Source organism: Sus scrofa, chromosome 1, assembly GCF_054392235.1.
Source record: "Sus scrofa isolate SSC_HxYL_T2T_F1_AM1 chromosome 1, Sscrofa_HxYL_maternal_Yorkshire_Landrace_v2.0, whole genome shotgun sequence".
In the NCBI taxonomy this organism is placed as follows: Eukaryota; Metazoa; Chordata; class Mammalia; order Artiodactyla; family Suidae; genus Sus; species Sus scrofa.
Window position 1 is genome coordinate 180,340,943 of NC_139383.1, and position 25,941 is coordinate 180,366,883.

The 25,941-nt window shown below is 36.0% G+C and overlaps 2 protein-coding genes and 1 long non-coding RNA gene across 52 annotated transcripts in view; all 3 read right to left on the bottom strand.

The window, feature by feature from the left end:
- LOC146406890 (uncharacterized) overlaps positions 1-25,941 on the bottom strand; it is a 994,549-nt gene that overhangs the window by 724,176 nt on the left and 244,432 nt on the right. The window lies entirely within an intron of this gene.
- Positions 1-25,941, bottom strand: part of LOC100627175 (GRAM domain containing 2-like) — a 464,606-nt gene that overhangs the window by 323,029 nt on the left and 115,636 nt on the right. The window lies entirely within an intron of this gene.
- MYO9A (myosin IXA) overlaps positions 1-25,941 on the bottom strand; it is a 226,668-nt gene that overhangs the window by 160,151 nt on the left and 40,576 nt on the right. For 17 of the 50 annotated variants that reach the window (XM_084979706.1, XM_084979695.1, XM_084979760.1 and 14 more), the window contains exons 4-9: positions 24,518-24,580; positions 21,582-21,681; positions 19,485-19,541; positions 12,544-12,641; positions 10,319-10,445; positions 393-482 (exon numbers count right to left, since the gene is read on the bottom strand). In XM_084979706.1, coding sequence (XP_084835832.1) covers positions 393-482; positions 10,319-10,445; positions 12,544-12,641; positions 19,485-19,541; positions 21,582-21,681; positions 24,518-24,580 — 535 coding nt within the window. Of the gene's footprint in view, positions 1-392; positions 483-10,318; positions 10,446-12,543; positions 12,645-19,484; positions 19,542-21,581; positions 21,682-24,517; positions 24,581-25,941 lie in introns of all 50 variants that reach the window. The other 33 variants (XM_084979572.1, XM_021100886.2, XM_084979811.1 and 30 more) reach the window with 3 other exon arrangements.

Genomic DNA, 25,941 nt, shown 5'->3' on the forward strand with positions numbered 1-25,941 from the left:
CAGGAAGAAAAGAAAAAAAAAAAAAAAAAAAAACAACTTCAAAATAGTGGCTGACAATGAAAGATAAAACTGTCTCAAAGAGAAATAATCATTTGGGTCAAATACAGCTCATTTATAATTCTACCTACCATCTATTTATCCCATATTAAGAACACAAAACCTAAAAATGGTGAACAGATTAAGATCTTTGAAGAAAAATGTAAACTTATTGCTTAAAATCACATTCAACTTTAAGTTTCTAAGTTGATAGAAAATTCATGATCAAATTTTAAGAGCCGAGAAAATATTTCAATCAATACTGCTGTTACTTTCATTTTGTTAAGAAAAAGAATATAAACCTAAACTTCTAAACATGTTCAGGGCTCTTTGATTTCAAAGAAAATCTTTCATACCTCTGCCAGTTTATATGGTAAAATAAGCTTTTCTCCCACTGTCACAGTCTTCCTTGTGACTAGTGCTTCAAATAGCATCTCTTCTTTAACCTATACAGCAGAAAAGTAAATTCAATATGTAAGATTTGTGATAACAGTTGAATTATTTATTTAAAAGTCAAACAGAGAAAAAAGTTAATGAGATTAGCAAATATGCAATAGAGAAAAACAAAAAGACAATTCAATGGGCAATTTAAATATTGCTCAAAGTGGAATTAAGCATCCCACTCACCCCACATCACCATAAATAGTACACAAAGGGTAAATAAGACAGAAGGGTCTTTTAAAGTTTTCTTTCTGATCATAATAGAGAAACATTCCATTGTGCAGAATATGAAAGATACAGAATAGCACAAAAAAATATTTTAAGATGATCAATCATAATCCCACAACAAGGAATAAAAAGTGACAACAGTTCCTGAATTCCAGAAACAGTATAATGGATGCTTATTCATGTTTAAAATATTTACTTTTCACTTACAGATGTTAAACTTTATGATAAAGTTAATGTTTCCTTTGTTCTCACTCTCTCTGGAGAAGCCAACACTATCATGAATTCTCATGTACCATTTCAGTTCACATTTTCACACACATACACATATGTCTCATTTCAGTTCATGTTATTATATCACACACATTTCTGAGATCTATGTTGATAATTTAGATCAAGTTTATTCATTTTAATTACTATACAGCATCTCACTATATAAATTACCACTATGTGCAACCCATTCTCCTATTGTAGGCATTTGTACTACTTACAATTTTACTCTATTAGAAAATAAACTACAGTGAATATTCCCACATGTGAGTTTAAGAGTTTCTCTGAATTAAATACCAAGAAAGAAATTGAAGATGACACAAACATATGGAAAGATATACTGTGTTCCTCAGTTGGAAGAATTTATATTGTCAGAATAATTATACTACCCAAGGCAATCTACAGATTCAATGCAATCCCTATCAAATAACAATGGCATTTTTCACAGAACTGGAACAAAATATTTTTTAACTTTTATGTAAAAACAAAAGACCCAAAATAGCCAAAGCAGTCCTGAGAAAAAAAAATGGAGTTGGAGGAATCAGGCTCCCTCACTTCAGACTATACCACAAAGCTACAGTCATCAAAACAGTGTGGTACTGGCACAAACACAGAAATACAGCTCATGGAAAAGGATAGAAAGCCCAGAAATATACCCATGCACCTATGGTCAACTAATCTACAACAAAGGAGACAAAAACATACTGTAATTGCAATGTATACATGTAAGGATAACCTGACCCCCTTGCTGTACAGTGGGAAAATAAAATAAATTAAAAATAAATAAATAAAAATAAAACTACAAATATATAAAAAAAAAAAACATACAATGGAGAAAAAACAGTCTCTTCAATAAATGTGTTGGGAAAACTGGACAGCCACACAAAAAAAGAATGAAATTAGAACACATTCTAACACCATACACATAAATAAACTCAAAATGGACTAAAGACCTAAATATTAAGAACTGATACTATAAAACTCTTAGACGAAAATATAGGCAGAATATTCTAACATGAACTGCAACAATTACTTTTTTTGGGGGGTGGGGGTGCTGCACCTGGGGCATGTGGAAGTTCCCAGGCTAGGGGTCAAATTGCAGCTTCAGCTATTGGCCTGCACCACGGCTCACAGCAATGCCAGATCCTTAACCACTAAGCAAGGCCAGAGATTGAACCGGCATCCTCATGGATACTAGTCAGGTTTGTTACTGCTGAGCCACAATGTGAACTCCTATTTTCCTTTTTGTTCTCATTACTCTAGGAGGTGGATCCAAAATGATATTGCAAGAGTTCCCATCATGGCTCAGAGAGTTAAGAACCCAACTAATATCCATGAAGATTTGGGTTCAATCCCTGGCGTAGCTCAGTGGGTTAAGGATCCAGCATTGCTGTGAGCTGTGGTGAAGGTCACAGACACAGCTTGGATCCCAAGTTGCTGTGGCTGTGGCATAGCTTGGTAGCTACAGCTCCGATTTGACCCCTAGCCTAGGGACTTCCATACACTGCAGGTGTGGCCCTAAAAAGCAAAAAAAAAAAAAAGAAAAAAGAAAAAAAAAAAGGAAAAGGAAAAAGGCACAATGGGATCAGTGGCATCTTGGGAGAGCTGGGACTCAGGTTCCATGCCCGGTTCGGCACAGTGGGTTAGGGATCCAGCGTTACTGCAACTGTGGCCTGTGGCTTAGGTCGAAACTATGGCTCAGATCTGACCCCTGGCTCTGGAATTCCATATCCCATGGAGAGGCCAAAGAAGACAGAAAAAGAAAAAAAAAAGTTTTTGCCCAGAAAAGAAACCATAAAAAAAACAAAAAGACAACCCACAGAATGGGAGAAAATATTTTCAAAAGAAGCAAAAAGGGATTAATCTTCAAAATATACAAACACCTCATTCAGCTCAATATCAAAAAAACAGGAGTTCCCTGGTGGCTAAGTGGGTTGAGCAGCATTGTCACTGCTGTAGTTTGGGTCACCGCTGTGGCACAGGTTTGATTCCTGGCTCAGGAAACTCTGTATGCCAAGGGCACAGCCAAAACAAATAACCCAATCAAAAAATGGGCAGAAAATCTAAACAAACATTTCTCCAAAAAGCACATGAAAAGATGCTCAACAGGGCTAATTGCTAGAAAAATGTAAATCAAAATCACAGTGAGGTACCACTTCACACCAGTCAGAATGTCTACAAACAATAAATGCTGGAGAAGGTGTAGAGAAAGGGAACCCTCCTACACTGTTGGTTGGAATGTAAATTGGTACAACTACAATTTGAAGAACAACTGGACAACAGTATGGAGGTTCCTCAAAAAATAAAACATAGAACTACTATACGATCCAGCAATCCCACTCCTGGGCATATATATGAAGAAAACTATAATTCAAAAAGATGTATGTGATCCCATGTTCACAGCAACACTATTTAGAATAGCCAAGACATAGAAGAAACCTAAATGTTCATGGACAGATGAATGGATAAAAATGTGGTACATATATATAATGGGATATTACTCAGACATTAAAAAGAATGAAATAATGTCATCTGCAACAACATGGATGGACCTAGAGATTATGATATTAAGTGAAGTAAGTCAGAGGGAAAAGGACAAATATTATATGATATCACTTATATGTGGAATCTAAAAAATGATACAAATGAACTTATTTACAAAACAAACAGACTCACAGATTTTGAAAACAAAATTAGTGGTTACTAAAGGCGAAGGTGGAGGGGAGAAGGATAGATTGGGAGTTTGGGATTGGCACATATGCCATATTCTACATGGAACGGATGGTCAACTGGGACCTGCTGAGTAGCACAGTAAGAACTCTATTCAAATTCTGTGATAACATAAATGGCAAATGACTCTGAAAAAGAATGGAGATATATATATATAATATATGTATATCTGAATGACTTTGTTGAAAGCAGAAATTAACACAACATTGTAAATCATCATACTTCAATAATATTTTTAAAATTGAAAAAAAAAAAGACGAAGCCCAACATCCATTCATGATCAAAACCCTAGCCAAAGTGGGTATAGAGGGAACATTCGTGAATATAATCAAAGTCATTTATGATAAACCCACAGCAAATATAATCCTCAATGGGGAAAAACTGAAAGCCTTCTCACTCAAATCTGGAACAAGACAGGGATGCCCACTCTCACCACTGCTCTTCAACATAGTTTTGGAAGTCCTAGCCATAGCACTTAGACAAATGAAAGAAATAAAAGGCATCCATATAGGAAGAGAAGAGATCAAACTGTCACTGTATGCAGATGACATGATACTATACATAGAAAACCCTAAGGACTCAACCCAAAAACTACTTGAACTGATTAATAAATTCAGCAAAGTAGCAGGATATAAGATTAACATTCAGAAGTCAGTCGCATTTCTGTATACCAGCAATGAAATGTCAGAAAAGGAATACGAAAATACAATACCTTTTAAACTTGCACCTCACAAAATCAAATACCTCGGAATACACCTGACCAAGGAGGTAAAGGACTTATATGCCGAGAACTATAAAACTTTAATCAAAGAAATCAAAGAAGATGTAAAGAAATGGAAAGATATTCCATGTTCATGGATTAGAAAAATCAATATTGTAAAAATGGCCATGCTTACCCAAAGCAATCTACAGATTCGATGCAATCCCTATCAAATTACCCACGACGTTTTTCACAGAACTAGAAAAAACAATCCAAACATTTATATGGAACAACAGAAGACCCAGAATCACCAAAGCAATCCTGAGAAACAAAAACCAAGCAGGGGGCGAAACTCTCCCAGACTTCAAGAAATACTACAAAGCCACAGTCATCAAAACAGTGTGGTACTGGTATCAAAACAGACAGACAGACCAATGGAACAGAATAGACAACCCAGAAATAAACCCTGACACCTATGGTCAATTAATCTTTGACAAGGGAGGCAAGAACATAAAATGGGAACAAGAACGTCTATTCAGCAAGCATTGCTGGGAAACCTGGACAGCTGCATGCAAAGCAATGAAACTAGAACACACCCTCACACCATGCACAAAAATAAACTCCAAATGGCTGAAAGACTTAAATATACGACAGGACACCATCCAACTCCTAGAAGAAAACATAGGCAAAACACTCTCTGACATCAACATCAAGAATATTTTCTCAGCTCAGTCTCCCAAAGCAATAGAAATTAGAGCAAAAATAAACCCATGGGACCTCATCAAACTGAAAAGCTTCTGCACAGCAAAGGAAACCCAAAAGAAAACAAAAAGACAACTTTCAGAATGGGAGAAAATAGTTTCAAATGATGCAACGGATAAGGGCTTAATCTCTAGAATATATAAGCAACTTATACAACTCAACAGCAAAAAAGCCAATCAATCAATGGGAAAATGAGCAAAAGGCCTGAATAGACTGTTCTCCAAGGAAGATATACAGATGGCCAGCAAGCACATGAAAAAATGCTCAACATCGCTGATTATAAGAGAAATGCAAATCAAAACGACCATGAGATACCACCTCACACCAGTCAGAATGGCCATCATTAATAAGTCCACAAATAACAAGTGCTGGAGGGGCTGTGGAGAAAAGGGAACCCTCCTGCACTGTTGGTGGGAATGTAAACTGGTACAGCCACTATGGAGAACAGTTTGGAGATACCTTAGAAATCTATACATAGAACTTCCATATGACCCCGCAATCCCACTCTTGGGCATACATCCGGACAAAACTCTACTTAAAAGAGACACATGCACCCGCATGTTCATTGCAGCACTATTCACAATAGCCAAGACATGGAAATAACCCAAATGTCCATCGACAGAGGATTGGATTAGGAAGATGTGGTATATATACACGATGGAATACTACTTGGCCATAAAAAAAGAACGACATAATGCCATTTGCAGCAACATGGATGGAACTAGAGACTCTCATACTGAGTGAAATGAGTCAGAAAGACAAAGACAAATACCATATGATATCACTTATAACTGGAATCTAATATCCAGCACAAATGAACATCTCCTCAGAAAAGAAAATCATGGACTTGGAGAAGAGACTTGTGGCTGCCTGATAGGAGGGGGAGGGAGTGGGAGGGATCGGGAGCTTGGGCTTATCAGACACAACCTAGAATAGATTTACAAGGAGATCCTGCTGAGTAGCATTGTGAACTATGTCTAGCTACTCATGTTGCAACAGAACAAAGGGTGGGGAAAAAAAATGTAATTGTAATGTATACATGTAAGGATAACTTGATCCCCTTGCTGTACAGTGGGAAAATAAAATAAAATAAAAAATAAATAAAATTGAAAAAAAAAAAGCATACTCCACAATCAAACTCAATTTATCTACTGGAGCTTATTCACCTTTCAGTAACTTCACAAACATCTATGCCAAATAGGACTTAGAAAATAGAAAACTCAAAACAGTCACTATTGCTTGAGATAACTACAACAAGTAATGGGACAAAATAAACTATTATTTCTAAAACATTTGTTTTAAAAACTAAATATTTATACATATTTTATGGCCAAACCCACAGCATATGGAAGTTCTGGGCCAGCAATCAAAACCACACCTCCACAGCAACCCAAGCCACTGCAGTCAGATTCTTAATCCACTGTGCCACAGTGAGAACTCCCCTAAAACTCTATTTTTATCATTGAAGTGAATCACTTTAGGAAGGAGAGGAATTAAATTAAATCTTTTTTTTTTTTGTCTTTTTGTCTTTTTTGTTGTTGTTGTTGTTGTTGTTGCTATTTCTTGGGCCGCTCCCGAGGCATATGGAGGTTCCCAGGCTAGGGGTTGAATCGGAGCTGTAGCCACCAGCCTACGTCAGAGCCACAGCAACGCGGGATCTGAGCCGCGTCTGCAACCTACACCACAGCTCACGGCAACGCCGGATCGTTAACCCACTGAGCAAGGGCAGGGACCGAACCCGCAACCTCATGGTTCCTAGTCGGATTCGTTAACCACTGCGCCACGACGGGAACTCCTAAATTAAATCTTAACAAAAGAGTTTCCATTTTAATTACACCAGCTATTATGCCTATTTTTTAATCTTATTTCAGTTAAAGCCTTAAGGTTGCAATTATTATCAATTTTAATCAATTAGAGAAAATCCGATTTAAAAATAAAATCTAACTATGGGCAGCATACCCTGGTAGGTCTTGTCAGATCTCTAGCTCCTTAACTTTGAAGATATTCTTCTTTCTACTTTTCACTAAACCTCCATTCTTAGAACCAGTCCAAACTATACATAACAAGAAGTGTTTTGAGAAGCTGGAGTTAAAAAGTGAGATTTGCTTGATTATAAAATCACATTTAGTTTTTGGTCTAATTTTGCCTCTGGTAAGCCCAATTCTCAGAATTGGATTTCTCCTTTTTTTAGAAAAAAAAAAAACCAATACTGAAGCCTTGATACCTGCTGAATGCCTGAACTTATAAGAGACCACTAGCCACAATGTTCTATATTACCACAATATCAAATGTTTGACTAAAATATCACCTGAAATATCTGTTTTCCGACCCTCATGACCTTTAAAACTACAGCTTTCAGATTCCACAATCCACATCCCGAAACTTCCTTCCAATGAGTGAGTCTAATTCCAATTCAAGGTATTCACTCCTGCCCCTTCAGCCAGGCTAGCTCATTCCACTAAATTAATAAGCAGCACAGAGGTATGCACAAAATAATAAACACTAAGTTAGATAAATAAGAAAAAAGCAACCACTGCTCTCAAAGAACATTGCCGCTACCTAATAGACACACACTAGTAAAGAATGAACTTTAGGCTACAAAGCCAATATTAAATTTTGCTAAGTAGAATTAAATGGTTATGCTGATGGAGTCAGTTTAGACCACTAATAAGGTTAAATCCCATGAGGTAGCACAGGAACCAAGATTTGAAAGGTAAGTAATTTTTTAATAGAAAAAAGTAGATTATTCACAATCACAAAAAACTGGAAACAAGATGTTCTTCAACAGGTGTACAGATAAACAAACTGTGGTACATCCATACCATGGAGTATTGCCCGGCAATAAAGAGAAATGAGCTTTCAAGCCAATAAACGTCACACATCTTAAATGTGTATTGCTAAGTGATACAATCAGTCTGAAAAGGCTGCATGCTATATGATTCCAATTATGTTACATTTTGGAAAAGGCGAACCTACAGAGCTAGTAAAATGATCAGTAGTTTGATGGGAGGGGTTGAAGAGGTAAAGGACACGGAATTTTTAGGGCCATGAAACTATTTTATATGATACTGTAGTGGAAGATACACGACATTACGCATTGTCACAATCCACACACCAAAAAGAGTGAATCTTAATTATACAAAATTTTAGAAAATTATTTAAGACATTGGGGGAGTCTTAGGAGAGAACACAATGACATGAGAAATGTATGACAAATATACAGACCCTCAGTGCAGAGGGAGGGAGGGAAAGGTGCTAGCTTAAGTAATTTTGGAAATAAATGGAGTCTGTAAAACTAGAGGCCAAATGACTTGATAAAGTCATTTCCCATACGAGTATGGGTTTAAAATTCTAATACTGCTATTCAGGTATATTAGAATTGACTGAATAACTAAATGAACAGCAGATTGGTGGGAGACGGTGTCCTCATTGTTAGAGTGGAAGTTTACAGGGGAAAAGGCTAGGATGATACATGTGGTAATGGATTATTTAGATACAGTATGATCTCATGTTTATCTTTAAAAAAAAATTTTTTTTTGGCTACATCCACAGCATTTGGAAGTTCCCAGGCCAGGGACTAAACCTGTGCTGCAGCTGCAAGTTGTAACCTGCATTACAGCTATAGCAATGCCAGATCCTTTAACCCACTGTACCACACAGGAATTTCCTAATTTTTATTTATTGAAGTATAGTTGATTTACAATGTTTCAGGTGTACAGAAAAGTGATTGTTATACACAAATATATATAAATATGTATTGTTTTTCATATTCTTTTACATTACAGGTTATTGTAAGATATTGAATATAGCTCCCTGTGCTCTATAGTAGGTCCTTGTTGTTATTTATCTATTTTATATATAGTAGTGTTTATCTATTAATCCCCAATTCCTAATTTATGCCTCCCCCACCATTCCCATTTGGCATTTTGTTTTCAAAGTCTGTGAGTCTGTTTCCATCTTGTAAAAAAGTTCATTTGTATCACATTTTTAGATTCCACATATAAATGATATTACATGATATTTGATATCTATGATAACTTTCTCTGTCTCACTTTACTTAGTATGATAATCTCCAAGTCTATCCAAGTTGCTGCAAATCGCAATCTTTCATTCCTTTTATGGCTGAGTAATTTCCCATTGCATATATGTACCACATTTTCTTTATCCACTCATCTGTCCATGGACATTTAGGCTGCTTCCCTGTCTTGGCTACTGTGAATAGTTCTCCTATGAACATTAAGGTACATGTGTGTTTTTGAGTTAGTTTTCTCCAGATACATGCCTAGGAATGGGATTGCAGGCTCACATGGTAACTCTACTTTCAATTTTTAGGGAACCTTCATACTGATCTCTATAGTGGCTATGTTAATTTACATTCCCACCAATAGCACAGGAGAGTTCCCTTTTTTCTACACCCTCTCCAGCATTTGTTATTTGTAGGCATTTTGATGATAGCAATTCTGACCTCACTGTGGTTTTGATTTGCATTTCTCTAAAAATTAACAATGTTGAGCCTGTTGGCAATCTGTATGTTTTCTTTGTAGAAATATCTATTTAGGTCTTCTGCCCATTTTTTGAATGGGTTATGGGGTTTTTTTATATCAAGCTATATGAGCTGTTTGTATACTTTGGAAACTAATCCCTTGCTGGTCACATAGTTTGCAAGTATTTTCTCCCAGTTTACAGGCTGTCTTTTTGTTGTATGGTTTCCTTTGCTGTGAAGATTATTATCTTTATATGGGTATAAATGGTTACATAGAAATATTTGTAGATATGTGAATATGCTCAGATGAGATTTCCTTGTTCTGTTAAAGAACGTATAAAAATTATACCTCTTTTAAGATGAGTCTAACCAAAATCCTAGTATAAGAATTATCTCAAATACATAAAAAATTACAAAGGTCTAGAACATGATATAGTCTAGAGTGAAATATTGCAAATTGAGGAATTTGGTATTTCGGGCAGGGGGAGGCAGGGGAGAAAACAGAAATCATCTAAAGATTCTGGCACAGACAAAAGCAAAAATCCTATCTTCTGGAGTAACACTATTAATAAAAAGTATTAATCCATATACACTTACAAAACATTTACACAAAATAAAAACTGAGAAGATACCTAGTATTTGAAATGATAATGGAGAATGTAATCACTCACTTCTAATAATTCTGAGACAATAGGTAGAACTTCAGGATTACAGATATCTATGGAGTCATCCCGGTATGTCTTCTTTTTATAACAGATATTACCCAAATGAAGTATTGCTGAGAGAAGAGAGAAAATCCTGTAAAAATAAAACCATAAATTACAACTCGCTTGTGTGCATCCTCTAAGCTTATTTCACTCCAAAATTCTAATTAAGCAAATTAACGACTACAAAGTATTTAGTCTTCAGAAAAATAAGAAATACATGGATAATAATCATAATTATAATAACTAAAAGTTATTGAGTGTTTACTATGTCAGGCATGGTGCAAAGTGCTTTATATAACCCTACTTTCAGCATTTTATCACCTGTCAGATATCATGGTTTGAAAGTGACTTCTTACTATTGTCTGAATCAGTGTAGTGTTTCAAAAGTCTATAACTCTAAATGCTTTTCATCCTGCCCCTTCTCTACACTGTCTATTTCAGATCTACTGAATCAGAATCTTTAAAGGAAAAGCCTTAGCCTTGGAATCTGTATTTTTTAACATAACCTAGGTGATTTTTTAGTGTTAGTTATAGTTCTTAAAATGTTTTCCTATATAATATACTGCCCATCATATTATGAATGTTTTCATGAGGCCACTGGGGTATATTATCTAGTATCAGGCCCTTAGTGTGAAACACCTACATCTGGACTGTCGCTCCCTCCTCTCTAAGAACACTTGCCCCTTCTCCAGCCAACAGCTACCCTACACTTGTACTCTACATCTCATGAACTCAGTTTACTCTGGAACATTATACCTATTTCCTATCTCTCACCTGAACCTGACAAGCACTTTCTCTCAAAATAATCTCACTTTCCTCTTACTTTAAACAACCCATCCTAGATCCCAATCTTCTTCCCTTCACAAACAAGCTTACTAAAATGTTAACTTACACTCCTAGTTTTCACTCTGTCATTCCTTATTTACTATCATACTCTGGTATCTGCCTCTCACTAAAGTGTCTCATAGGGAATTCCTACTGTTAAGAATCTGACTGCAGTGGCTCGGGTTACTGTGGAGGCACAGGTTCATTTCCAAGCCCAGTATAGTAGGTTAACGATTTGGCATTGCCACAGCTGTAGCATAGACTGCAGCTGCGGCTTGGATTCAATCCCTGGCCCAGGAACTTCCATGTTTCATGGATCCCCGCTCCCCACAAAAAAAATTTTTACAAAAGTTACCGAAAACCCTCATGCCACTAAAAAAAGTATACTGTGTCCTTAACTTACATGACATCTCAAAGGCATTTAATGCAGTTGAACACCCCATCTAAAAAAGCCCTTCCTAGAAATCTGTATGTATACACATCTTTGTGCCTTGTCCAGTTATTTCCTTATAATGAGTCTATGAAATTTTAACTGTATTTTCCTAAAATGAGGAAGTTTTTTTTTTTTTTTTTTTTTTTTGGTCTTTTTGCCTTTCATAGGGCCGCTTCCTGTGGCATATGGAGATTCCCAGGCTAGGGGTCTAATGGGAGCTGTAGCCGCCGGCCTACACCAGAGCCACAAGCAATGCAGGATCCGAGCCACGTCTGCGACCTACACCACAGCTCACAGCAACGCTGGATCCTTAACCCACTGAGCAAGGCCAGAGATTGAACCCGCAACCTCATGGTTTCTAGTCGGATTCGTTAACCACTGCGCCACAACAGGAACTCCTAAAATGAGGAAGCATTTTAAATAAAACAAAGATATTGCTTTAAGAACCTAACAGCTATGCTTTCAGAGGTTGTGAATCAACATCTAACTTAATGGTGTAATTTTTCAAATAATTTAAAATTTTTAAATGTTTGAATTTTACCATGATTCAAACACAATATAAATCAATTATAAAGGAATAATTCTTAAAAACATTCTGAGTTAGAGAGGAAACTCAGTATCAACTGAAATATAAAAACCAATGAAACTCAAAACATAAAAACAAATTTATGAGTCATTTTTTAAAAATGATTTTTAGTAGTAATTTATACAGTTACAAGTTAAACTATGTGGGTTCAGTAATCACCACGATAATGTTTTCTCACACACAAATATGTAATGCATATCTCCAGCAATAATAAATGTCATACAATCAAATGTACTACAATTCAATATAAAAGGATTTATAAATGATCAAGGAGGGGAATTTTTTGAAACACACATCATGATTTGTTCTCTACTGAAGTTATGAGTATATAATAAATAAACTCACTGTCTTCGCGTCTTGGGAAGAAATCCTACCATTTCCATGGCTAGTTGTAAACGTTCAAAGTCATGCCTCAAATCTTCCCCCTCCACTGTGAAACAATCCTGCTTTTTTTAAGAAAATAGAGGGAGAAAAATCTAGATTACCTATTGAATCAAAAGCAGCATAAGCCACTCAGAAATATATTAATTTCAGATAAGTATACCTATGTATAAAAATTAGAGCTGGTGAAATATTTAGACATTGCCAAATACATTAGACCGTTTATCTTACAAGTATGCAAACTAAACACATACCTACCAAAACACCAGTGAGTTAACTTTTCTCTCTTTCACTCACCAAAGCAAGGATCTCAAAAGTAACTTAAGATAAAAAGCTAGCAATACTTATAAAACATTCTGATACCAAGTTTGATTTTGAGTGGTTCTGAAGAGTCTTGGAGATCCAAAGCATTTAAGAGAGCTCAATTCCACAAACAAATTTTACTCAACAAAAAATGTAATAAATGCCTACCCATTTGCAAGGCTCTGAACTATACCCTAGGATACAAAAATAAATTTTAGAAGAGGCAGTAATTTAGTTGAGAAATGGAGCTGATATTTTTATAACAAAGATGTTTAACATTATATCAATACTAGATATAACATAAATAAATACTCCCTAACAAATAACATAAACAATATGACAATCAATAAGTGAAAAAAAGAAGTATATGTGAAAGTATGAAAACCTGCAAAGGATACACATGAGTCAGTGAAAATAGTTATGGACTACCAGACAAAAAAGCATTACTCTTTTACAGCAACTCTTGCATTTCAGTTCCCCCAAAAGTCAAACAATAACACTGTACACATAATCTGAAACTTCAAAACAATAATATGGCCTTTAAATCTCTTTACTATATTTTCTCACAATCCTTTACACTTACATTTTCAAAAACGTGCTCACGTGTATTTACTTTTCTAATGCTTACCTTCCTATAAAACATTGTATTGAATACTCAATGAACATATCAACTATTATTTGTCTCATTCACTATAGATCTCCAATATCAAGTCAGTGCCAAGAAGAAAGTGGATAATTTTTGAAGTAAATAAATAATCAACGAATTATTTAACTGAATGAGACATTCCTTAAAACATAAACAAAGTGCTCATTTTTTAAAAAGTATTTATCAAGTGTCTACCATGTACAACCTATTTTAGGCACTGTAAAAATAAACTAATGAATATATGTAAATATTAAAGTTTAAAGTAAGTCTTAGAATGCTATTGAAAATATTTTTATTCTCTATATGGAAAGGTACACATGCATAGTTTAAAATTTTAAATTCAGGGAGTTCCCATCGTGGCTCAGAGTAATGAACCCGACTAGTATCCATTCAAATGCAGGTTCAATCCCCGGCCTTGCTCAATAGGTTGAGGATCTGGTGTTGCTGTGATCTGTGCTGTGGATCACAGATGTGACTCCGGATCTGAAGTTGCTGTGGTTGTGCTGTAGGCTGGAGGTTGCAGCCCTGATTCGACCCCCAGCCTGGGAACCTCCATATGCCACAGGTACAGCCCTAAAAAGCCAAAAAATTTTTTTAATTTTAAATTCAGGAGTTTTCATTGTGGCTCTGCAGAAATGAACCTGGCTAGGATCCATGAAGATGCGGGTTTGATCCACGGCCTTGTTCAGTTGGTTTTAAGGATCCAGCACTGCCGAGAGAAGAGGTATAGGTCACAAATGCGGCTCAGATCCTGCATTTCTGTGGTTTTGCCAGCAGCTGCAGCTCCAGTTCAATCCCTAGCTCAGGAAGCTCCATATGCTGCAAGTGCAGCCCTTAAAAAAAAAAAATTTAATTCACTCTCAAGAAGGGTTCTTTCTGTGAACACATGCATTTAATTTTCTGACTATAAAATTGTTGATAAGTGATTTTAAGACACATTTCTATAGACATGCTAACATCCTTCCCACCTAAAAAATTTTCAGTTAACACATTTTTATTATGCCTACAGAAAAGCTTTTTAAAAACCTCTTGCTTATCCTCCGCTGCAAACTACGAACAGCTTACTCATTTTATGATTCAGTAAAAGTTTTCTATAATGAATAAGTAGGGAAAAAGGACTATCCTTCCACTTGTGTAAATTCAAAGATACAGCAATGATGCTCATAACAGACCATTGTTATTATTAGCCCTCAAAATGAATAAAACAATGTTTATAAAATATTGAGACAGTAAACTAAAAAATGTACTAAAATTATAAATACATTTATACTTTGTTATCCATAATCAAATCAGAAATACAAAGTGGTCTCAGTGAAGACCAAAATCTTAATTAATTTTTAAATACTTCTACTTAATATCTATTCCCCTGGTAACAATGGTATTAGAAAAACTAAGAATGGACTAATCTACCAGACCAGAAATATCTTTATCTTAATCTGGATTCCTATGGAAGCAGATTTCCAAATCAAGATTCGGTACAAGTAGTAGTAGAATGGTTATGTAAAATAGGGAAGGCAATGTAGCCTGAACAGGGTACAATATTAAAGTAGTTACCACAGTGGGTAACTGGACTTTAATCCCTAAGTAATCTATGGGAAACTGTATAAAAAAATAGAAAGGTGTGAAGTTCCCATCATGGCTCAGTGGTTAACGAATCCGACTAGGAACCATGAGGTTGTGGGATTGATCCCTGGCCTTGCTCAGTGGGTTAAGGATCCAGCGTTGCCGTGAGCTGTGGTGTAGGTCAACGACGATGCAGCTCGGATCCCGCGTCGCTGTGGCTGTGGTGTAGGCCAGCGGCTACAGCTCTGATTCGACCCCTAGCCTGGGAAACTCCATATGCTGCAGGAGTGGCCCAAGAAATGACAAAAAAAAAAAAAAAAAAAAAAAAAAATAGAAAGGTGAAGCAGCTGGAGCACTTATACACCATCTCCTATCAATTACTGGTTGAGGGCTTCTGGAGATAGGAGGAGGAAGCTGTTAATTCCTAGCACTTCTAGAGGGCCATGCAAGAGCACAAGGCCTTCCAGGGTTCTAAGAAAAGCCTTCAAGCACCAAGATACAAATACCCACTGTTAGAGATCATTCAGAAGACAATGAAATGGTAAGGGTCAAAGAATAAGGCAGGGAACTAAACAACTTGTTACAACCCTTTCCACTGGAAGAAGATACCTGGTTCCTCTTGTTAAACTCAGCTCAGGCACTAACCTTACTTGACAATATGTCACTGCAATGCACTCTCCCCCAAAACCCACCAAAATGTTCCCTCATGCTATCAGCCCTTTTTCCTTTTGTATGAGATGATGAGAACCCTTTCTCATTTACAAATACCTACAATAGCCTGGCATATAGTAACCATTTACCACGGAGAGAAAGTGAAGGGCAGAGTCAAATTACACATTTTTTCTACACTGTCTATATTTCTTAGAATGGCGTTTAGAAAAAATCATTTTTTATAGCTACCAGTTGATTATATAGGAAACGAATCTGAATAACTGACCTTAAGAGTTAGTATCATGCTGAAGATCATTTAAAAAGAAAGAATATAAAGAATATAGCCTAGGAGTTCCCGTCGTGGCTCAGCGGTTAACAAATCCAACTAGGAACCATGAGGTTGCAGGTTTGATCCCTGGCCTTGCTCGGTGGGTTAAGGATTCAGCGTTGCCGTAAGCTGTGGTGTAGGTTGCGGACACGGCTCGGATCCCACGTTGCTGTGGCCCTGGTGTAGGCTGGCGGCTACAGCTCCGATTCGACCCTAGCCTGGGAACCTCCATATGCCCCAAGAACAGGCCAAGAAAAGGAGAAAAGACAAAAAAAAAAAAAAAAGAATATAGCCTAATACGAATTCCAATTTACACTATTTAACTTGCTTCATCACCATGGGAAAAGTCATTTAAATTCTGAGCCACAGTTGCTTCTTGTATGAAAGGTACTAACCACAACCAATGATCAAACATAATATGGATGTTAAGGAGCTTTTAAATGGAAAAATATATGCAAATGAGTTGTACAACATGTAAGACACCTCATATTAGACTGGCATACAGTCAAAAAGGCAGTTATTTGAGGGAGTGACCATAAATTTATAAAATGTTGGCTACTGAGGAGTTTCCGTCGTAGCTCAGCGGTTAACGAATCCAACCAGGAACCATGACGTTGCGTGTTTGATCCCTGACCTCACTCAGTGGGTTAAGGATCTGGCATTGCCATGAGCTGTGGTGTAGGTCACAGACACAGCTTGGATCTGGTGTGGCTGTGGCATAGGCCATCGGCTACAGTTCCAATTAGACCGCTAGCCTGGGAACCTCCATATGCCGCAGGTGTGGCCCTAAAAAGACAAAAAAAAAAAAAAGACCAAAAACAACAACAACAAAAAATAAATTGTTGGATATTGAATAGGAGTTATGAATCTTTGTGCTATAGAAATACTTACAGAAAAAGGAAACAATTATGGATTCAAAGGCTCTAGTCCAAGTTGCATAAAGATCCCTAAAAGTACTGCAGCAGGTCTACTTCACAGAAAATGGGACGACGGGTGCTATAAAAATAGTTTGGTTCCTATAAAGGTAGTAATGACCAGGATGGGAGCTTGGTCTCAATGCGATAGTATGTTCTAATCTCTCCACAGCATGATGGACTAATAGCATCCTGAAACCTATTATGGCAATTATCACCAAACTAGGCCTTATGGCTGGGCCCTAAAATCTTTCAAAGCTTGGTTCAGAAAAATATTAAGATTAGGTAAAACTAACCTTTGATATTACTGAAGTTATTCAGGACCAGCTTTAAGGTAAAACCATTTGAATAGATTATTACCATTATTACACATTGCTAAATGTGTTCTACATATGCATCAATATGAGAGTCACTTGCCACATATAATCTCTGGCCTCACTCACTGGGTTAAGGATCCAGCATTGCCGTGAGCTGTGGTATAGGCTGCAGACGTGGCTTGGATCCCATGTTGCTGTGGCTGTGGCGCAGGCTGGCAGGTGTAGCTCCAATTCGATCCCTAGCCTGGGAACTTCCATATGCCACAAGTGCAGCCCTAAAATAGCAAAAAAAAAAGGATAACCTTTAAAGGAATTAAATTACCATATAATGGGCAACAACAAAGTCCCCCCTTAGGATCATTTATACAATTCCATACAATGTATGATAAAAAATACAGCACAAACTGCAAAAATATCCTCAAATCCTCTTCCTATAGTGCTAGTCACAGAAGTTCTAGTAACTCAGAGGAAAACAAAGTTTAGTTTGCCCCCAAATATACTATGAGGAGGACCTAAGAGGAAAGAATAAAGCAAAAGATCCTCAGCAGTCAGACTGCTTCTGCAGTCAGAATTCTTGCTTGTTAATTAACTTGCAAGAAAAAGCAATAGAAATTAATCAAAATTCAAATTATAAGATTATAATAAATTTGAAAACACAATAAATGTGAGGAAAGTGATGAATGTAATGTTAAGGGAGTAGTACAGTCTGCCTACAAAGTTCCTCTAAAAGGAAAAGACGGGTAATGACGCTTTCAATGGTGGCAGTAATGGTGGAAATACTTATTGTGCACTTAATAAGTACTAAACAATCTATCAAGCTCTTTAGATGCACTAATTTAACACTCACAAAAGTTAAAGGCCATTATTATCCCCCCAGATAAGTGGTGGAAACAAAAGAAAACGTGCTCGGGTTCTCAAAACTAGAAGTAGATAAGCCACGTATGCAAAAGTCAGGTTTGTCTACTTCACAGCCCCAAAATTCTTAAGAATTAAATAGCAGACTAGTTCACAATTTCACTATAAGCTTTGTACAGGCAATCAAGCTTACGTTTGCCATGTGAATTTCCCAGTCTCCTATCTCCTTCCCAATGAAGTATACAATCACTTGGTGTACTAAGCAAAAGATGGAATCTTCTCAAAAGTGGCAAAATAGCATAAAATGTTCCTACTAAAGTTTATCAGTCTCTCTAAATTTAAACGTTTAAAATTTATTTTCCAAAATGTTAAATCTGAAACCAAAAATTATTTGATTTATTAAGAAATGGTAATGGAATTAAACCTAAGGGAAAAAGTAATGTCATAATTACTAATCCTTCTCAACTCTAAAACAGGCTTGGTTTGCAATTAGTGGAGTTTATAAATACACACAGTGAGAATTAAAGTGATAACTATTTAAAGCAAGGAATTAAGACATGTTATGTTTCCAGGAGGAATAGTTAATAAATTAGTTATTAGTTAATGAATAGTTATAGACGAGTACATGTTTGTAGCCTTCACATCAGACCTAATTGCAAACTGAAGGAAAAAGCTTTTTATGTTCTTTCTAATAATTACAAACTTGTTCTTACAAAACATAACAAATAAAGCTAAATTTACCTACTCATTTTACATTGTAGCATATATGCCCTTAATTACTCAATTTAAAATACAAGATAATCTTACTTACAGAAATTTCAATTCTTAATTTTTCGAAAAATACATGAAGGCCACAGCCTCTCTTGTGATTGAAAAAAATGCATTCATTATATGAAAAGACTGTTAACTGACACATAGAACAGGAAGGACGTAACTTTTAAAAATAAACAATAAGTACTATTTAGTAATAAAACTACTAAAAAAGAATTGAAAAAGAAAAATAAATCTCAAGGGAAAAAACTCATGTAGTTCATAAGGATTCATATCAGTGCAGAAATCAGGAATGCAATCAATTTACTGTCTGTCAAAATAAATACTGAATATAGTCTAAACGTTAGCAAAAATATCCAAAAAAAAAAAGATAAATTGACTGGTTTTTAATCAATAAACCATACACAAACAAATAAATTAAACAATGATTTATCTCCTCTCCTAGATTCTTTGTATATCAGCTGATTTTCTTTCTAACTAACTTGCAAGGTAGATGCAAATGAGCAAAGTGAGGGTCCTTTAACAGGAACACAGAATATTTAGGTACTTGTACTGACCGGCTCAGAGTCATAGCAATAATCATCCCAGCTCTGTCTGAGGGGTTTCTTTGTTATCTGAAAGTAAGGCAGATTAGTTAGGTAGAAGTTATGATTACTACACTTCTTTAATCATCTCTTAGGTATAGAGTTCGGGCAGCACTGTTGTTATCCAAAAAAGTTAATTGGTATAGTAGGACAAAACAAGAAACAACTAGTCAACATTCAGATTCTGGGAGATCACATATTAGTATAACCAATCCATACGTGTTATTGTTCAATGATTCTGAAATTTATATAGTAACTGCTGAGTCCCACAGTCTCTGAATAACTGACCTTATGACAAGAATATGTATGGTACGGCCACTGAATACAAAAAAAAAAAAAAATCTGAAAGAACAGTAATAAACTCTGGATTTCTCTAATACTAACAATTATCAGCTCATTTATAGGAAATTACTACTTTTTAAAAAGGAAATTATTTAATCACCCCAAATATAAGACAAACAGTTTAAATAGGGAAGGGAAAAAACTCAGAAGCTAAATCAATTATTTTTTAAATATACTTAATTAAATACAGTAAAAATGCCTAGTAATATATCAGAAGTGACATTTTTAAATAATTTTTAAATTCTCAATACAGTAATACAAAGTTATGTCTGTTTATATAAATATGTAGTTTCAAAATTATCAGAAAGTATCAGTTAGGGAGTTCCCGTTGTGGCTCAGTGGCTAATGAATCCGACTATGAACCATGAGGTTGTGGGTTCGATTCCTGGCCTCACTCAGTGGTTTAAGGATCCAGCATTGCTGTGGCTGTGGTGTAGGCCAGTGGCTACAGGTCCAATTAGACCCCAAGCCTGGGAACCTCCATATGCTGTGGGTGCAGCCCTAGAAAAGACAAAACAAAACAAAACAAAGTATCAGTTATACAGTGTGCTTTATATCTTGTTAAAAACTCTGAGATGCTAATTTCATAACCCTAAATACACAGTAAAATCTTAGTGCCACCATCAAAGTGTCAAATTTTCTTATGAAAACCTTCGTAAGGATTTTTTAAATTGCCGTAAAGGAATTTCTTTCCATAGACATTACATCTTACCTCAAGCAATTTAAAAAATTGGGGGAGGAGTTCCTGTTGTGGCGCAGTGGTTAACGAATCCGACTAGGAACCATGAGGCTGCAGGTTCGGTCCCTGCCCTTGCTCAGTGGGTTAACGATCTGGCGTTGCCGTGAGCTGTGGTGTAGGTTGCAGACGCGGCTCAGATCCCGCATTGCTGTGGCTCCGGGCGTAGGCTGGCAGCTACAGCTCCGATTCGAACCCCAGCCTGGGAACCTCCATATGCCGCAGGAGCGGCCCAAAGAAATAGCAAAAAGACAAAAAAAAAAAAAAAATTGGGGGAGGCAATCTGTTATTTACATGATCTACTGTCAGACCAGTTCCATTATCATTGGTTCTAGGATTTGGGTTACTATGAGAAATAAAATTGGAGAAACCAAAGCAATGAAAAGTTGCGAGAATTACTCCTTATAATGGATGTTTAGTGCTGAATTCTGAGGTTAAAGGTACAATACAAATTCTCTAAGTCACTTCCTTGACAAATTTTCGTATTAAATGGTTAATGGGATCAATCATTAAATTATATAAATAATCACACTCTAAATCAGTTATCATAATATCATGCAAAGAGGTCAATGTATTAGACTTCAAAACATGCATCAGTAATCCTTTGTCAAGGGCAAACATTAACCATTAGTAACATTTAACATGCTGTGATCCGTAAAAGGTAAATCATTTTGGAAAGAGTAAACCATTTTCCTAAATTACAGGTACCTATAAACAGTTTATTATTCTCCTAAAGAGTCTCACAAAAAGCAAAAGGCACACATAAAAATAATCTTTTACAATTCATATAAGAATAATAATTTTTAAATTTGAGAACTGCATCACATAAATTTTTAGACTCTATACATGAAATGCTAGTTAATATCCACTATCAACCAGGTTTTGGAAATAATAAGAAAAAGTACTATGGAAAGTACTATGAAAAAAAAGCTTCTCAAGACCTAAAATTTAATAACAACCTATATTTCAAAAGGCTTTGCATAAACTCTCACCTGATTGAGATAATGATATTCTTCTGGTTGTTTAAGATGAAATGCTAATCTCTCTTCTTCACTTGCTCCTGCCAGAAGGTAATAGAATACATGATAGTTCCTGTTGGAAACAAGTAAAAAGAAGTATGGCTTTATAATGAATATGGTGTATGGTTATCATTTAACAGGAAAAACAAAAAAGCAAACATTAATAGGTAAAACTCAGCTTTGCTTCATTTTTTAAATACAAAGGCGATAAATTCAATATCAAGTACTACAAAATAAAATATTATTTGTATGCTGAATACAAAAGAGAAAGTTGAAGGCAAAAATATAGTAAATACTTCTGAAAAGTCTCTCTTCCACAGATTACAAAATTGGTAAATTTGTCAGAATTAACCCTAGAAATTAAGCAAATTTTAGAGCAATCCAGAGAGTGTTTACATAAGAAAAACAATGAATCTCAGTGAAAACTAAAGCTTGGTGATGTTTTAACATGCTCTACTCCATCTCCTGCTTATCAAATCTACGGTAGCCTTCAATACTAACAGCTTACAACTGAAGTAGACACCAGAAGCCTGGCAGCCTCCAAAAGAGAATAGAAGAGAGCTGGGGTTCATTCATAGCCTCATTGCCTGAGAAGTATCATCGTTTGAACTGCCTGGTAGTTCTCTGGAAGAAGCCATTTTCAAAACTATCTTTATCTGACCCAACTCAGAGTTAGCCCAGTATAAAAGTCTTTGCCCCACAGTCATTTGTAGGAAACAATTATAGAAATTTTTGAAGACAGCAGCAGCCTGAAGCAATGAATACATTATGTTGGGGCAAAGAGCAGGCTAATCAAAAAACTTAAAGGAAAAAGCTGGAGGGAGTTCCCGTCATGGAGCAATGGTTAACGAATCTGACTAGGAACCACGGAGTTGCAGGTTCGATCCCTGGCCTTGCTCAGTGGGTTAACGATCCGGCGTTGCCGTGAGCTGTGGTGTATGCTGCAGATGCGGCTTGGATCCCACGTTGCTGTGGCTCTGGCATAGGCCAGCGGCTGCAGCTCCCATTAGACCCCTAGCCTGGGAACTTCCATATGCCACGGGAGCGGCCCTAGAAAAGGCAAAAAGACCAAACAAAAGGAAAAAGGAAAAAGCTGGGAAATGAGATTTCCACATAGGCTTTGAAAAGCTCCGATCTGTTCCTGCGAATCTAGAAGGTCATGTGCATGCATAAGGTTGTGCCCATGCCCGGGGCTGCATGTCCACTCTCAGCAAACACAAGAGGAGATACTAAGCTCTCACCTATCATGAACCTTTAATGTCTGCACATGCAGGAAATAAAAGCTAAGGCAGAACTATAAAATGCCTACCTGGGTGTTAGAAGTCATAGCCTAATACACACAGAGAGCCTGGAGGCAAAGACTAGGAGACTTACTGTTTCCAAGCTTATTTAAGGAACTCTGTTCAATCATTAGCTGACAACTAAGCTAACCAAGCCAATACTTCAATGGCTACAGTTGCAGAAGAAAATAGACTTTGAATTAGCTCAGAAAGCTCACAAAATAAACGGCAGAAACAAAAGTAACAACCACAAACCTCGATGGGAAGGAGTTCATTTCTAGAGCTGCCACAAGATTATTTTAAATGTTCAATTATTACTTACAATATCCAACTTTCAACAAAATGGTAAACAAAAGATAAAACAGACTAAGGCAAAAATTGTGATACATAAAAAACTGATTCATTTCACTGTACATGTGAAACTAATACAACATTGTAAGTCAACTATACTCCAATAAAATTTTTTTAAAATTGTCTTATCAGATGTAAAGGCTATTTTATAATGACAAAAAGGCCAATCTCAAGAGTATGTAACAATTCTAAACATAAATGCATCTAAAAACAGAATCCCATAATACATGAGAGAAATAGTAAAATAATTAAACAATTCAACAATAATGCTGAGATATTTCAATATCCACTTTCAATAAGAAACAGAACTAGACAGAAGATTAACAAAGAAAAAGAGGACCTGAAAGATTCTAAATAGCAACTAAATGTAGACATCTGTAGAATACTCCATCCAACAACAGCAGGATACATATTTTCTTAAGTACTCATGGAACATTCTCCAGGATAGACATGTCAGATGATAAAACAAGTCTCAATAAATTTAAAGGGATTAAAATCATACCAAGTATGTTCTCTGACCTGTAATTCAGATTTCCTCATCAGGTAGCCACAAAAAAATTAACAGCAAAATCTAAGTCCTAGGCCTAACCCTGCAGGTAATTCATTATAATAATGTTTAATTACTGAACCTTTTTATATATAAGGACTACACTAAACACTTTTATGTGTTATTTCATTTAATCCTCTAAATAACTATAGGATAGCTTTCCACCTCTAAAATAGGAATAAATATCTAAGAAGCAGAGGAGTGAGGTGAGATGCCCAAAGTATAGCCAATATTTGAATGTAGGTTTAACTTCAAACTCTGGCTCTTAATTTTGTCTCACAAAGCAAATCATTTAACCCTCTGATATTTGGCTTCTTCATTTGAAGGAAGTTATATATATAGGTCATCTCTGAAATGCTATATACCTCAAACAGTATAATGAAATTAAGAGCTTTATTAAAAATTTTCTCAAATTAGAAAAAGAACACTAAGACATAGCAAAAGGTCCAAAGGCACAATGCTCACGCAAAGTTCACAAAAAGATGCCACCTCAGATAGTACTGTTTCCTGTTCTGATAGTTTGCCTAGAATTTAGAAAAGATAACAGTTTTATATACTTAAAAAATCTCTGAGCAGCCTCTTTAAAGGATTATAGTATTCTGCTCATGACAAAAAAAAATAGCAACTATATATAAAGCTATGCATAGTGTAAATGGAATTAAAGATCTGAAAAGTCAATCTGCATGATACAAATGGCAATTTGATCTAATTATACAAATTGAAATATGTACCGTTCATTATGCTCTTGATAAACAAGTCTGGACTTCTCCAGTAGATACTTTTCAACATAGGCACTAGAAGAAAAACACAATTGGTGATATAAGTAATAAAAATTAATTTAAAGTAGATAGATACAGAGAAGGTACAAAAGTATAAAAATTACTATCTAGAGTAAGTGTCATCCATATGTTTAAATTCATAAACTCCTAAGACTTTTTTTTTTTTTGCTTTCAATAAAGCAAAATGAAATCCAAAGTTCAAAACACGAGACACAAGACCCTCCTGTGATGCAGACATTATTTTTCCAGGCTCAATACACTGAGTTCAGTGGCTACAGTGGTTACCAAAGGTTAGTGGGTGGGAAGGGTGTTCAGGTGTGCAGGTGGAGCACAGAGGATTTTTAAGGAAACTATTCTATATAATATCGTAACAGTGAATATTGATCTTTATACATCTGCCAAAGCCCATTCAAGGTAAACCACAAATGGAACACACTAATAAAATCAATATTTTAATAGGGGAATCCAGGGGATAGGGTAAAGAGATAAATGGGAACCCTCTATACTTCTACTAATTTTTGGCATAAACCTACAACTGTCCTAAAAATAGTTTATCAATTCAAAAAAAAGTTAAAAGAAATATTGCTGGCATAATCACAGGACTCTGATTATAGACTGTATAATAAGAATTATTATTACACCAAAATTAAATATCTTAAATATAAAATAGTATTATGTTGAAAACATTACTGTGGTTGCTTTAGGAAATATATTAATTAGGGGGTCAAGTTACATGCCCACCTTACTCAAAAACAGTTTTAAAAAACAGTGTATAGGATGTACAAATATAGAAATATAAAAAAAAATGTATACAATTGCTAACAATAAATCTAAGTTAAGGGTGTACTGGTATTACACTACTCTTAGAACCCTTCTCAGGTCTGAACTTTTACAAAAGAAAAAGTAGCTGAAAAGAAAACAATTTAATACAAACACCAATATCACTATTATTAAAAAGCAAATGAACAGGAGTTCCCTTGTGGCTGAGCAGGTTAAGGGACCAGTGTTGTCACTGCTGTGGCTCTGATTACAGCTGTGGCATGGGTTTGATCCCTAGCCTGGAAGTTTCCAGATGCTGCAAATACAGCCAAAAACATTTTTTTTTAAGTGTTTAATTAAAAAAGTAAAAGCAGAAATCCTGTCGTGGCACAGTGGAAACGAATCCTACTAGGAACCACAAGGTTGTGGGTTCGATCCCTGGCCTTCTCAGTGGATTAAGGATCTGGCATTGCCATGAGCTGTAGTGTAGGTTGCAGATGCGGCTCAGATCCAGAGTTGCTGTGGCTGTGGCGTAGGCCGGCAGCTACAGCTCCAATTAGACCCCTAGCCTGGGAACCTCCATATGCCGAAGGTGCGACCCTAAAAAGTAAATAAAT